Source organism: Haemorhous mexicanus, chromosome 1 (assembly GCF_027477595.1).
Source record: "Haemorhous mexicanus isolate bHaeMex1 chromosome 1, bHaeMex1.pri, whole genome shotgun sequence".
Lineage (NCBI taxonomy): Eukaryota > Metazoa > Chordata > Aves > Passeriformes > Fringillidae > Haemorhous > Haemorhous mexicanus.
This window is the reverse complement of record NC_082341.1, coordinates 17642273-17657317: the sequence shown is the minus strand read 5'-3', so window position 1 is coordinate 17657317 and position 15045 is coordinate 17642273. Positions and strand designations below refer to the sequence as shown.

Below are 15045 nucleotides of genomic sequence, written 5' to 3'. Positions count from 1 at the left end.
ATATACAAAAGTTCACATATTTAATATGTTTATTGAAATTTAACAGAGACACAATCATTTAAAATAGAATACAGAATAAACATTTACAGAAAAGCTGGGTTGTTTCTTTGCTGGGATTGCAAAGCCTGATCTCATGAGCCTGAAGTAACAAGCATGAATGTCACTGATGTCCTCAGTTGAGCCATGTAACATAGCCAAAGCTCTGTGGCTCTGGGGATCACTGTTGCACCTTCTTCCTGTTATATGTCAGGATGCAGCAACTGATGCAGTCACTTCACTAATTCAGAGCTTGGTCAGTACATGGTTCACCTTTCTATCCTTTATTTTGTGGGAGTGCAGCTTCTTAAGTAACCAGGTTTCTTCAGCAGAAATTCCAGGGTCTCAGGGTCCCAAGAAGGTCTCAAATCATGCATAAATAAAGCTCTCAGGTACACTACAGACATGTTACACTTTGTAAGTAAACTATGATAAAAATGGACAGAGATTTGTCCATTTTTGCATAAGAAGATGGAGGAGAAAGCAGAAAAGCTGCTTGCTCTCTGCTAGTCTGCCACTAATGCAGGAAAATCTTGTGGCGCAAGAGAAGTGTACTGTCCGCTGCTGCCTTGTTTCTTCTGGAGATCCTATGGCTAAGGTGTTCCTCCTTATCATGCTGTAGTTAAAAGAGCAAGTTGGAGCTTTTCTAGCCCTTCCCAATCCAATTTCCCCATTCCTGGTCTTAATCTTTGAATAGCACCCCACTCCATTTTCTCATCTTTGTCTTGCTTTCCTCAGGCTGTCTGTCCAGTGTCTTGTCATTAGCTAGTCTCTTGGATTTCAGTTTCTTTTAATCTTATTTGCTTTGCAGACTGTCACACCCCTGTTTGGCCATTGTAATCCCTGTGTGAAGACCCATCTGATTTTTTCATCATCTTCATCTTTCAACATGTTCCCAAGTTTCTTATACATCAAACAGTTTATTCAGATGATCAGATCAACTGATTGAATCATGATAAGGGTTACTACATCTCTCTGGCCGAGTGCATTATTGCCAACCATCATCTAGCCCATTGGCTCCTCTCTCCCTTTATCCCTCCTATCTTCTCTTGAGTTTCAGACTAACAGTTTATGACTTCATGCCCTTAAGAATGTGGTTGTTGATTATCTAATGCCACTCCACCTTTTTTCCCTTGCTCCCATTGCAGGCGTCACTCTGCCAGCCTCAGGCCTGGCTCAACCCCAACATCTGCTTCCTCTGTTCCTATGCCTGTATTGTCGAGCATTTCTAGAGGAAATCCCACAACCCAGCTGACTTCCTTCATAACAAAATTCCCTCCTTCACTTCTGCCAGCCTTCTCACTTAGTAAACTGCAGCAAATCCAGTTAATTCCAGGTATTGGAGTCCATAACATGCATTTTCACCTCCTTTGAATATTTTCCACAACCATTTCTCCATTTTTTTTCCTTACTCATCACAACATCTTGTCGTGTCTCCCCTCAGATGAAATAAAGCATCCTCTTTCTCTCCTTTGTTTGCCATTTCTTCCTTCAATCCTCTGCTTTCTTTCCTTTAAACAGAGGGGTTTCAGTCAGGCCTTTAAGCTCTCCATCTCCCTCAGAGGCTGCTCCATGTTCTTCTGTGCCTTGCATTAGGCCATCATACTCCTTCCCCTCTTTTTTCTTTTTTCTTTTTTCTTTTTTTTCTTTTTTCTTTTTTCTTTTTTCTTTTTTCTTTTTTCTTTTTTCTTTTTTCTTTTTTCTTTTTTCTTTTTTTCTTTTTTCCTTCTTTTTATTTTCTTCTTTTTATTTTCTTCTTTTTATTTTCTTCTTTTTATTTTCTTCTTTTTATTTTCTTCTTTTTCTTCTTTTTTTCTTCTTTTTCTTCTTCTTTCTTCTTCTTTTTCTTCTTTTTCTTTCTTATTCTCCTCCTTGTTCTCCTTCTTTCTTCTTTCCCCTTTGTCCCCTTCTTCCCCTTCTTTCCTTTCTTCCCCTTTTCTCTTTCTTCTCATTCTTCTTCCTCTTCTTCCTTTTCTTCTTCCTTTTCTCTTTTTATTTTCTCCTTCTTTTTTAACTTTTTTTATTTTTTGCTGGGGACAAAGCCCTGCCTTTCTACTTAAGTCCAGTCTTTTTCTTTAAGTGGTTCAGGGCTCTGCATCTAGTGTGGACTTCAGATTTGTGCTCCAGAGCATCCCTATTTTACAGCCTTTCATTTCCCATCCCACAGAGAAAAAACACTCACGTAATTTTTTAACTTTTTAATAGCAACTGCTGTAATTGGCTTTTCTTGGCAGTTGGCATAGGTAATAGGTAATCTTACTGTAATCTTGCTTGTTCTTACCCATTCAAATGAAGCAACAAAGATCATTCTCCTTGTTTGACAAGCAGACTGTTCTGCATGCATTCATTTTTCACTTGTCCTCTGACTGTGTCTTCTCCATCTCATTAAACTACTTGTCTTCATTATGAAGGCTCCTCCAAGCCCACTTAAATGCTACTTTTCATTTCTTCTTGAGTACCAAGTGCCATCTGCTTCCACTTGGTGAATAATGCCAGTTTGAATTTTTTTTTTTTTTTAATTTTCAAACAAGTGTCTTCCCCCTCTCTCAGGCAGCCCTCTAATGTGCTTGGAAGGTGTTGTGCACAGACATCTGCAAAACCACTGCTTTGGTCTCCTTCCCACTCTCTCTGTTGCACTGCCTACGCAGAGCATGCCCATGGTTCCAGCATTTGTTTACTGCTCCTCTGGCTGGAGAGACTATGATCTTCTTTTTGTTCCCTTATCTTCCTGCAGCTATACTATTGTCTTTTGTGACTCCTGTTCACCTTGTAAGTTGGTGAAAAGTTGTCTTCCTGGGGTGTTTACACAGCACACACAGATCAGTGAGGCCCTTGAACATGCCAAGGGCATCTGGGAGCTACAGTAATGCAAATTATAGTAATAATAAACGTACAGTAGTACATACCTGTTATCAGTAATGTTTATCTTAGAATAGCAACATGAGGTGAAATACCTTCATATCGGAGATCAAATGCCTAGTATTTTGGTGCTCTGCCTTGCAGCAATGTTTTACTTTAAAGTGTCATGTTTCTACAAGAAATATTTATGGAAAATGCCTTGTAAAAAACTCCAGTTGTTTGAGGTACCATCTCATAGCCATCAGACAGAAAAGACAGATAAAATTTATTTAAATGAATAATATGCCATTTCTTGAATGGAAGATGAGAGAGCTTGCTTTGTATTGAGAAGAGCATAGTCCCAAGTCTGAGGCAGGCAGTGGTAACTGAGCTTCCCAGTGCAGAGTCACATTTGCAAGATGGAAAACAGTTTATGTTACCGTAAATAATTGAAGAACTTGAACTGGCCGCAAGGTAGCTATTTTCCTATGCAGTCTACAAGTAAACACTCATAAATACTAAACTTCTCATCAGCCCTCCAGTTGTTCAACACAAGACACTGATCTGTCTCTCAAGCTGCGGGGCTTCTTTAATAACTACTTGACATCTACAGCAGCAACACAAGTTCTGACTAGCTACCCATTCAAAGCAATCACTGATTGTAATATGACATTGTAAGAAAGAAATTGGACCTGCCCAACAATCCTTCCCTTCATTTTTAAATTATAATCCAAGTGATTAAGATCAGTTCACTAGACTTGTAGCTGCACCTGGAGGAAAGGAATTCAGTCACATGTGTAAGTAAATTCTCTAGAGATCACTACAGGGAAATGAAAGGAATCGCAGCTTTGGAAGGATGTAAGGGAGCATAGATTGGAGGCTTTGCAACTGATTAAATGTGAACCAGAAATCAGCAGAGCTCAGGGCAAGTGTCAAAGCCATAAAATTATTGGAAGGTAGGTCTTGAAACAAAATGAAAAACTGTCATCTCTTTCCTAAATGTAATAGTTAAAAAATTAACTAATCAAAGACAAAGTGTAGACTCCGAATAAAACAAAAGTATTCTTGTAAGGCTTTTCATCTAAATTATTTCTGTGTAAGCTTACATCAAAATTTTTGCTAATTTGTTTCTGCAATACTTTTTCCCTTTAAAAACTTTCTTTATTATAGATAAAGTTTAGAGGAAGAATTTATCTACAACTGAATTTTCAGCTTTTGTGGATTTTTTTTCAGCTTTTGTGGATTTTTTTTCAGCTTTGTGAACAAGCTGATAATTAAAATTTCCTCATTACAGTTAGAAAGACTGCTTTTCTTTTGATATTCTCGCTTCTTAGAATAGCAAAAATTTATGTGGGCTGAGTGTACAATAAAACATGTAAATATTAACTAAATCCTTTTTGAGTGCTGTGTAAATGTTGAAGTTCTATTGTCTTCAAAGTGTTTTTACTCTGTGGCAGGATCTTGAAAGAAACTTAACACTATCTAATTTTTATGGGTGTGGAGTTCTAGTGAAAGAATGATACTTCCCATGGGAAAGAGAATCAAAGCAGGCTTTTGTTTGTTTGTGTGTGTCTTAGTTATGGCATTTACGTTTTTCTTATAGATCAACTGCAGACCTACTATGTTTTTCTGTTACCTGAAACTTTCAGGCAACAAAGTAAATAAAACTGCTTTCATCTGTTGTCATTGCTGATTCTTTAATTTCAGGAATATTCAAGACCGATCTTTCCTTAAAGTTTACAACAAAGACCCTGCACATGCATTTAATCACACTTCCAGAGCTGTAAATGGAGATATAAGGGTAAGTACTAATGCTGCATTTATACTCTTTTTTCCTCCAGTTTTTTTGGTAAATGTTTAAACTCTGAAATGTTATATGTACAGAGCAATTCAGAAAATCTGGGCTATACATATGGCACGTATACAGAAAAGGGAATAAATAATGCTTCTTGTAATGTGTTTTAACTGCTTTTCTTTTTCCAATTATTTGCCCTGGGCATTAGCTGGTTTTTTGATCCTGTTTAAATGCAGTAGAGCATGTGAAGCAAAACATAGCCTCTAATTATGTATTTTGTGACAAAGACAGTACTTAGAGTTTTACAGCTTCCTATTCTGTGTTTGCAAACCCTTTCCAGTGAAGTATGACATAATGTTAGTATGTCCCAGCAAAGCTTCAGCAGGAATTTGTTTCCAGTGGCTGAGCAACTGTATCTCACTTCAAGTCTACTGAAACTCTTTGTAAATTATGGTTTTGGATAGAAAATTCTGATGCATACTCATCATGGTATAAATAGTTTTGTCTTTCCCTAAATTTTCTACCTGCACTGAAAAAGGATGAGTATATTTGTATCTTCTGGTGAACGTTTTGTATTAGGAAACTACAGAGAATGCATTTGGAACATTTGATTTCACTCTCTCACAGTGTCAGTCTTTTGCTGCACTGTTACCTCCCCCCTTGGTGCCAAGAGGCAAGAGATGGAGCTGTGGGACACCTCTTCCACTGTGTTACCTGCAGCTGGTGTTGCAGTAGAGGGGGGTGGTGGTGACATTACACACCCTCATCTCCTCCCCACCCATCCTAGGTCTGTCCACAGGAAACAGTACAACCAAATTAACTTCATGGGGCCAGAAGACAATGCCACTACTGTCCTACCCACTTTGTGGCTTTTATGTGTGTTCCAAAGCTGATTCAACTGTGCAGAAAATTTCCTGTGAAGTGATTTCCTTAACTGTGCATTTGCTACTTGGTTTCATTATCAATTCTGAGCATGTGTCCCTGCTTTATTAATAATATTTTGTGTAAGTACTTCTTGTGTTTCAATGGTTTAAGGCCCACAATATTTTAGAAAGATTGAAATACTTTATTTACAGGCACTATTCTCAACCACCTCTCATTTATCCACTTAAATTATAAAATGGTCCTTTGGATAGGTCAGAAATCTAATTACTTGATTTTTCACACAGCTGCACACACAACATGAGAAAGGAAATAGATGTACTTCAAAGGGAAGATGTGATAGTTTTTTGTATATTCTGTAACATCCTGAAATTCTTCAGTTCTAGTTAGATTCCTGTGGCAGTAACTGGATGTATCTGATATATCTCATTCATATTCAAAGGCATGACATACTGTCATTGTGCATTATGACATTAATGCTTGTAACTGTGGCTTTATAAAGTTATCTTATACTGTTCTTGTTCCAGGTACAGTGGATGCTGAAGGTATATATTTGTGTGTTCTAGGCATATTTGAAGGTACTATCGTAGTCAACTACATATATTTTAAAGTAAAAATTACTTCTTTGGCCCTTCTCCAGGCATTTGCTGCCTAGCAGAGCTGTTTTGAACACAGATGCTGCCTCTGTGCAAAAACTGCAATTATTTGAATTGCTTATTTTAAAATCCTATGTTGTACAACAGATACGCACACTCAACATCTCCTGATTATGTCTGAGTTAGCACCTTTTTGCCATAACTAAAAAATAATGGTGACACAGTGACAGTCTTTGCAGAGGTGGTGTTTTCATGGCAGAATATTGTGTTTTACAGAAGTGCAAAGATGCCATTTTGAAATTCTGTGCATCCAGCAAAAGAGCTATTTTCTCATTTGGCTTTTGCTTTGCATTGGCAGATTTCTTGTCTTTCTGGTCTGAGAGGTGAAGTGAGAGCCAGGATGTTCATAGGGGCTTTGTGGAGAAACATGCAAAAAGTCTTTCCTTTGATCTATGTGAACTTCTGCACTTCAAAGTTATGAGCATGGAAACAAGTGATTTCTTGAGCTCAGAAATACTGAAACCTGGTTTTCTATCGATGTGTGTCTTTTGGTTGGGTTCTTCCTTATGCAGCAATACTCAGGTCCTAACTGAGGCTTTTCCCAAAGTAATGATGCTCTCCACTGCTCATCCTCTGGAGTCTAAAAAGTTGGAGCCCACACTGCAACTGTTTCTCTCTTTGGCAGAAGTACAGTAGGATCTTCTGTCAAATCACTAATTTGGCAAAATTTATAGGGACATAGTAGTCTTTCTACTCATTGGTTAAATCTGGTTGAAATTTGCTTGGGGATTCACAGGTTGTTAGTTCAGCAGAAAAAAACCACCAATAGCCAGATGGATTATTTATCCCTCTTTCCTTAGCAAACCAGAGTGAAGGAGGGGGAAACGTGAGGGTTCTAAGTGAAAAACATGTACATTTTATGTACTGCGATTGCAGATTACCCATAAGATTGTGGAAATATTTGCTTCTTACCTCTCCTTTTATGTTTGCATATCTTTGCATTAGGCAAATTGATATTCATCAATTTCATATGATGTGTGAGTGCTAATTCACTACAGTGGAAAGGAGGGAGTGTGTGCTTGGCATAATGTTTAACTGTTTCAAAACACCTACAGAAAAGCAGCTGACTGTCAGACCATTGAAAAACAGTATTTAGAATATAATGAATTAGTCATTGCAAGTATATTTTTCCATGGTGATACTCAGAGTGTGGTTGTCTCCTGTCATCTGTGAGTTAAAGCCTTTTTTTCCTGGTGACTGGGAAAGTTTTGCCTTTACAGATTTTTCTACTATTTTTCTTCTTCTTGTCCCTTTGGAATGTTTATCCCTGGGTTTGATGACATTCAGGCTTCTATTCATGTGCCTTATAATAATTTCCATGTAACTGGCCCAAAATAATCTAAGAAAATAGTGTTAGCTGCCAGCTTGAACACCTGTTTTAACTACCAAACAGATGTTAGACCTGTATAAGAATTGGCAGTAACACTTGAAGTATTAAGTATTACCCATATGGACAAGAAGACTTAAAATGTCCAAGAAGAATGTGAGATCTGTGACTTTCAGATCTTCTATTGAACCATTCCACTTTCAGGTCCATTAATTCTAATTTTTCTGCTCTTCTTTGTTTCATGCTTTTTTTCTGAGGTGGTTGTGTTTGAGAAAAGGGAGTTGACTGAGGGTCCAAGCAAGCTCTAAAAGAAAGTTTTTCTTGAAATCCTTCTGAGTGCCTCACTTGCTTACTGGTATTGGCCCTTTCCCTCTCAAAAGAGCATGGTCTGTTTGACAGGTCTGCCATGTTGAATGCTGCTAAGAAGGAGCCACACAGTGCTGTCTCACTGAATATTTGTACTTGTGCTTTTTCTTTTTTATTTTTCCTCTCCCAAAATGTACTCTGAAAATCTGCAACAGGTTTTTTTGAAAAATGTATCTTCTTATTGCTGCCTTTCATTCATTTATTGCTTCACCTGAGCTTGTATCATTTATCAGCACTTTCTAGCTGTCTGTGCAACTGTACTTTCTTCTGACAAAATAGTCTTACGAACAAAATGTCTAGATGGTCTATTTTTCCCCCTGGCATTCCACATTCCAGTGTAACTGCATGTACACAGCCATGCTGCTCTGTGCCCTTGGAATTGCCATTTGTGATTTGCATGGGTTGGAAGGGAAGGGCCCAGGCTGGTACTCACTCAGCCATGGTGCACAGACTGAATGCCAGGCCGTGGCTGTAAGGAATGGGCTCTGGGGTTTTATATGGTGCTGAGTGAATGGACACAGCTCCTTCCATCCTGGGCTGTTGAGCTGAAGTGATTCCCCCACTCAATGTGCACAGCATATTTAATGTCCTCATTCTCCACACTCTCCTTTTTTGGAGTGGCTAAAGGCTAAAGAAACTTAAGTTGCAGTCTCCCCCTCTGTTATAGAAACTATTCAGTGTTTCTGGTGGCACAGCTGGATTCTAATAATGTTGGCTTATGCAGTGGTTGGTTTTGGGCTTCACCTACCAGCCAATTTTGAGAACTGGGAGGGAGTTTTTACTTCATAAAAACTAGTGGCTATTTTGCTTGGCAGTGTTCTTCTTCCCATCCACCTGCCCTAAAGTCTCTGAGGTAGACTTTATTTTGAAGTGTCCTAGACCTACCATGGTTTTACTTAATTGTCTCACTTGCATAAGATCTCTGCTGGGTGAGGTCAGAATATCCAAAGAATGCTTGTTGTGGTTGTTGTTGTATTGAGGCATGCTTTGAGGTGTTCTGGAATATTTTTTTTTTTTTTTTTTTTTTTTTTTGAGAGTGTATCTCCAAGAAAGAACAATTAGGGCAAGTTGAGTCAGAGCTGAGTTGGGACAGTACAGAGTACCTGGAAATTCCACGTTTTGTGGGAGTTAAGAGTGGCAAAAAGTTAATAATGTTCCTGACAGCAGTGGGGGTTTTCACTGCCAGGGTGAGAGGACAGGGGTTAAAATGAGTTGTATAGGAAAACAAGGCAGACATTTGTTAAGTTCTGTAAACTTGTGCTAAGTAGCTTTTTTAATTGAAATTGCACACCTCCAACTTTTCATTTTCCCCTTGAAAGTGACTGGTTAGCCGGCTGCCAACATTTTAACTCTCTAGAGCTAGATGCAATGTGTGAACTTAAAAATACCGTACAAGTACTAGAAACCCTCAAACAACTGTCCAAGAATTTAAGGCTTCCAAGGAGGCTAAAATTCAGTGCTGCTTTACAGAAAAGATAGAGAAATAATAAAAGCAGAATAATTCTTCTGTGTTCTTAAGGTACCTGTAAACATACATCCAGCATCTTTAAGTTCTTTTCATTGGATAGCTTATGATCTTAACATCAATAAACATAAAAGTTGCAAACACTGCCACAGTAATATCTTTATATTGCATACTACAGCTAAAAAAAAAAAAGTAAGAGGTCTTCACGTTATATAGAGATATTTAGAACAAAAGTATTTATTGGAAAATAATTCAAGCAGTAAATTGTGTGAATGTATTTTAGTGCTAGGATGCCTACAGGACAGCATTTATAGAAGTTGCCTTGTGTTTACCTTTCTGATCCTATTACTTTTAAACTTTGTTTCCTTTTGGGAAAAAAGAAAAAAAAAACCAAAATGAAAGGCAATTGCTAATACCTCTATTATCTGATAGAGACCTTCCAAATGATACAAATCTCATCTCTCCTGCTGTTTTGCTGTCTGCTTTTTCTAGTGCTCTTTTTGTCACTGAGAGGTTATGACAACATAAGCCATATTGTATTTATAAACATCACGTGTTTCCTCGATATGACTTGCGGTGTCTGCCAAACAGAACACATGGAAGAAACATTTCTCATTAGCTCAGCATTGGTTTTGGTTATGCTGATTTCCGGGACAGGAAAAATGCCTTCCTTACTCAGATTTAACTTTCATGCAGTGGAAAGAAAGCCTCTGAGTGTCCATGAAACCTCTTGAGCAGAGACGCTGCAGCTCTTTTAGGCCACATACTTTGTCTGACGAAAAGAGAAAAAGCAGTTTATTTTAAAGAGCAGATGTAATGGCATGTATTGCTGAAACTAATTCTGAATTAAAATACCTGCCAAAGCCATCTAGAAACAGAACTCACCAGGAGATGTAAGGTAAGAGGATGCTTATAAATAATGAAGGATATATAATTTCTTTTTTCTTTTCTTTTTTCTTATTATTTTCCAAACAAAAATATATATTCAGATTAACTGGAAATTTCAATCAGAACAATGAAAACTGTTTATTTATCCTTCAGCTGTGTGAGAAAATGAATATTTAATTGCTCTTTAAACCACCAACCTCTACTCTTAGATTTTATGTCTGTTTTCAAACTTACATATTATACATGAAAAGTTATTTTCTTCTTGCTGTTACAAATCTTGCGGAGATCTGAACAAAATTTATAAAAGAAGTCTCTGATGTTCTGGATTTTCTTTTTACTGATATGGATTTTGCTACATTTGCTTTGAGTGGGTTTTCAGTAGTTAGCAATTATTTATGCAACTACAGACCTGCAGATACTGAGGAGTACCTGCATCAAATCAGTCTGTGATGAAAGACTGTAAATGTACCTGTTCTCTTTCATTCACGTGTCCTTTGATACACAATACCTACTGCTGTGCAACGCCTAAATTAGGGAGAAAAAGGATAGAATTGTAAGGAAAAAACTGTAATTTTTTTTAGCTACACATAAAACAGTATATTAATCTCAAATGTTTTCTAGCCCAGAGCTGTTTTGTTTAAAGATACAGATCCTGTGTAACAGCTGGATGGATACTCCACTGTGGCTTTTTTAATTTGATGGCTTTATGCTTTGGTGTATTTTATTTATTTCACAAACATTAGGAATAGTATTATATGTATGTATAGGAATATATGTATGCATAAGGAATATAACCTTGTAGATACTATTACTACACCAACATTTTAAAAGATACTTTTTAGGATTTCTTTAATTTTCAAATAACGAGGGTGGGTTTTAAGTTTATGTGAAACTGCTGTTGAAAGAAAGTGTTGTGTTCTTGATATGAAACCACTCAAGGAACACGAGCTTGCCACACCCATGCTATAATCTCCCAGTCAGTCTGAGAGGAGTGTCATATGGTAGATATCACAAACCAGTTACCTGGAAACTTCCAGAGAGTGGAATTTTTAGGGGGAGGGTTCTTTATTTCCCACTAACAGGCCTGTATTCAAGCTGGTCTTTCATGTTGAGGTTTGCTGAGAGCTTACCCTGCAGCTGTTGAAGTTACCCACAGACAACGTATTATCTCTTTTGGGTGAAGGTCTTTTCAGCCCTTCATTAAAACTAGAAATTTTATCTCTCATACTTCTGAGGTTCTCAGGCAAAGATTTTGAATAAAAACATAAGGATTGGATTTGAGTCTATTTTTTATTGTCTACTAGTTTCTGATTTTATTCTTACTCCACATCTTTTTACATAATATTTCCTTGTGCCAATTCTTCTTTAGAAGTTTTGCTCTTTTTTTTCCCCTGCTTTCCTTGCTTTTAGTAGAACAGTTTGAACTAATTTGACTGCTTACTTGAAATTGCTAAATACTTGACAGAGTCAGATGTTGCTGGAGCTCCCTGAACACATTGGTAGATGATAAAAATGCTCATGGCTGTGACCTCCCTTCTTTACCTCCTTTGTAAACCAGGTAGCTTATCTGAATTGCAAGAGTCATGCAACTCAAAGTCCAGTCAAGTTTTTATGACTTCCAGGTAGCTTTCCAAATGAGCTGTTACTTGACCAGGGGTTAAAAATCAGTTTTTGAAGGTGAGCATTTTGCTACCACAATTCCCAGAACCAAGTGAAGTTAGCAAGAATATTTCTTTTTCAAAAAAGCCATTCTTCTTGTCATGCAGGACCTTAGCTTTTCCAGTAAGTTTTCCACAAATCCAGAATGTGTTAGCTCATGATTGTGTCCCAGATTCTCTGCTTTCCACTGAGTCTTTACTTCAGTATATTATTAGTCATTAGCCTTATGAGTACTAAAGAGAATTAATTCTGTCCCTAACTTCCTTTTAACAAAGAGGAGTAAACTGTTACCTGGTGTTTAAGAAAACACAGTTATACATCTAAGGATCTTGATTCTTCTCCATGTTGGATTGTACTTTTTCTAATAAGGGCTCTGGAAAACTAATCAGTCTTCTGAAAATATGAGCAGTAAAAATATCTTTCCTTGGATACAGGTTAAGATCTGGAGTTAAAAAAAGCCTCAGCTGGCAAAAGCAAGACAGTTGCAAATATCAGCACGCAATAGGACTCCATGAGAAATGATGTGATGCTGAAATTATTTTTTGTCTGAATATATGTCTTTCTTACATCAGTGCAAATTTCAACTCCATGTGCCTAAGTGAAAAGACTGAATGGGTGTGTTGGGTAAAGGCCTAGTCCCTGTATCACTTCATGTTTGCTATAGATAGCTTGACCTTTGGGTAAACTAGATTGTTTACTTCAGCTATGCTGACCAATTTGGATATTTTTGGGATAGAAGGAAGTAAAAGGAAAAGAAAATGTAGGGTTCAGACAGTGTAAGAAGTTGTTTGTGATCTAAGACTCTTAGTTGATGCACTGATGGCACTTCTGTCATTTCAAAAGACATAAAACTGCAAATGCTGCTCGACCTTATGGCTGTGAGCTGTGGTGTGGCTTGGACACTTGCATTGCAAAATGCAATTGAATGTCAGATTTTTCGTGACCATTTCTCCTGCCAATAGCACTGATTCCGAAGTTCAGCACAGCAACTTCTTTTTCTGATTTTTTATGTCCTTATATTGGAAGAAACAGGTGTAAACATGCAGTTATTTGGTAATGTAAGATGAGACCAAGGGTCACATTTTCTTTATGTTCATTTAACTATATCAGCTTGTTCAGTTTTAGTTGTCTTCAGTGCAATGAGAAGAGATACAAATATGGAACAAAAATAAGAGCTGAGTTAGTACAGGGAGTCAGAAAGCCGTGCATTTATTTTGATTTATGAGTGCAGTTACTAAAAGTATTTTTCTTTTAAATAGCAGAAATCTGATATACAGCATATTTAAACCAAATAAAAATGCTGATCTGTACCAGAACTGTACATCTTTGAAACTATTCCTTTTTTGGAAAAAAAAGAGATGACCCCATCTGTTCTGTGGTGCCCTAAGGAAATGCTGAAATAGGGATTGGTCTAAAGGGTTTGGCTCCCTTCATTGGTGGTGGTTGTCTATGTTGTGTACTCAGTGTCCTTCATCTCTTCAAAGAGAATAGGGAGGGAAGAGGAAATGCTTTCTGCATTTTCATGAATTACATGACTCTGTTTGTTCTCAAAATTCTGCCATAAAAAGCATCAGTGGAAAATCAGAAGAAAGGAGCAGTTGGTTTGAAAGCAAAGGCAACAATTGGTTTGAATGCAGCACTAGTTATGAGGGTTGTCATAATGTTAACTTTAGAAAAATAGATCAGTTACAGCTTTTATACATTCAATCCAAACAATCTGAATAGCTTATGGGATGGGTGGGCCATGCTATACTGATGAGATAAATGTGGATATTGGCAAACCAATGATGTAATTATGCAAATCTGACCTTTTTAGGATTGAAATGTGTTATGTTTTAGTGTGTTTATATTTTTGTCATTTGTGATAACACCCTGAAAAATCCTGGCTGAAATGCCAAGAGGTTTCTTAGTGCACTCACCATTCTGTCTGCATAGCACACGAAGGAAGCATAGAACAATGAAGCATGAGAAATATATTAACTTCTCTCTGCTTAATTGGATAATCTAAACATTTTTTTTAACTCTCACATCTCATTTGTTCATAGGAAATTAAATACATAAATAGGCAGAAATGAGTGCCTGTTAAGTGATCTGGGTGTTTGTCTTGCCAATCAGCAGTAAAGCAGTGCAGACAGGTAGAAGGGAGATAGCTCAAATGATGAAATGCTGCTGGGGAAATAAACTTCCACACAGAGGCACTGTGATTTCAGACAGGCCAACCTAAAGTGTGCTGCATCTCATCCATTGTTTGGCTCACTTTGCCTCAAGTGTGGCTAGACTGGAGGCTCTCATGGGATGGCTCTGGGTCAGGCTCCAAGTGGCCTTTCTGCTCCATTCCCTTCCAAGCAGAGTTCAGCCAGTGGGTTGTCAAGGTTTTCTCAGTGACACTTAATTTGTGACAGCAGGTTCAGTACAGGTACAACCAGGCTAGTCCAAATACAGAACCCATTCTTTGAGCTATATTTAAGATGAGGCATGTTGTAAGCTCACATTTTATGGGAAGAAGAGTGATACTGCTTTCCTCATTTTTTTTGTTTGTTCTCATTTTACACCTGAAAAAAAGATGACCTCACTTTAGGAATGGGAAGGGCCATTGAACATTAGGATAGCCAAAGAGCTCTTGGTGTGCAGGTGTTCTTGGGGTCTTAAGTCTGTATGGTCAGGGGATTGATAACACGATGGAATTGATAAGGAAAAAAGTTTTCTGAGAAGTAAGGGCTGTGTGCACACATGCATGTACACACACATGACATGTCCCATCACTTGTCAGAGCTTGGTGCTGGTTCAGTCAAACCAGAACTTCTGTTGTCCCCCACTCACAAGCAGGCATGCACAGAGGGCAGCAGCCAGCTCAGCGTGTCTCTCAGCACGCATGGGGGGTCTCAGAGGTGCTGCATTCAGGCCTCACTTGTAGAGCTGTTGTTTCTTGCACTGTCTGAGGGAGATGAAGCTGTTTGGAGCCTTAACTACATCTTCAGTGGTAATGGCTGAACTAAGTGCTGGGTTTCAAAAGCCATTTATAGCTTTAAAGTGCATCTCAAATATCTTTGTTTTGAAAATGAGAGTGGATTGCAAAGGCCAGTGATGGTCTTACCTTCTTTGCCCATGTCCTCATTCATTTAGTGGGTCACTC

At 37.9% G+C, this 15045-nt stretch overlaps 1 protein-coding gene across 20 annotated transcripts in view; it reads left to right on the top strand.

Moving 5' to 3' along the window:
• Positions 1 to 15045, top strand: part of KIAA1217 (KIAA1217 ortholog) — a 338974-nt gene that overhangs the window by 260865 nt on the left and 63064 nt on the right. For 18 of the 20 annotated variants that reach the window (XM_059841653.1, XM_059841745.1, XM_059841620.1 and 15 more), the window contains one exon: positions 4582 to 4675. In XM_059841653.1, coding sequence (XP_059697636.1) covers positions 4582 to 4675 — 94 coding nt within the window. Of the gene's footprint in view, positions 1 to 3681; positions 3831 to 4581; positions 4676 to 10101; positions 10264 to 15045 lie in introns of those variants that run through there. The other 2 variants (XM_059841726.1, XM_059841736.1) reach the window with 2 other exon arrangements.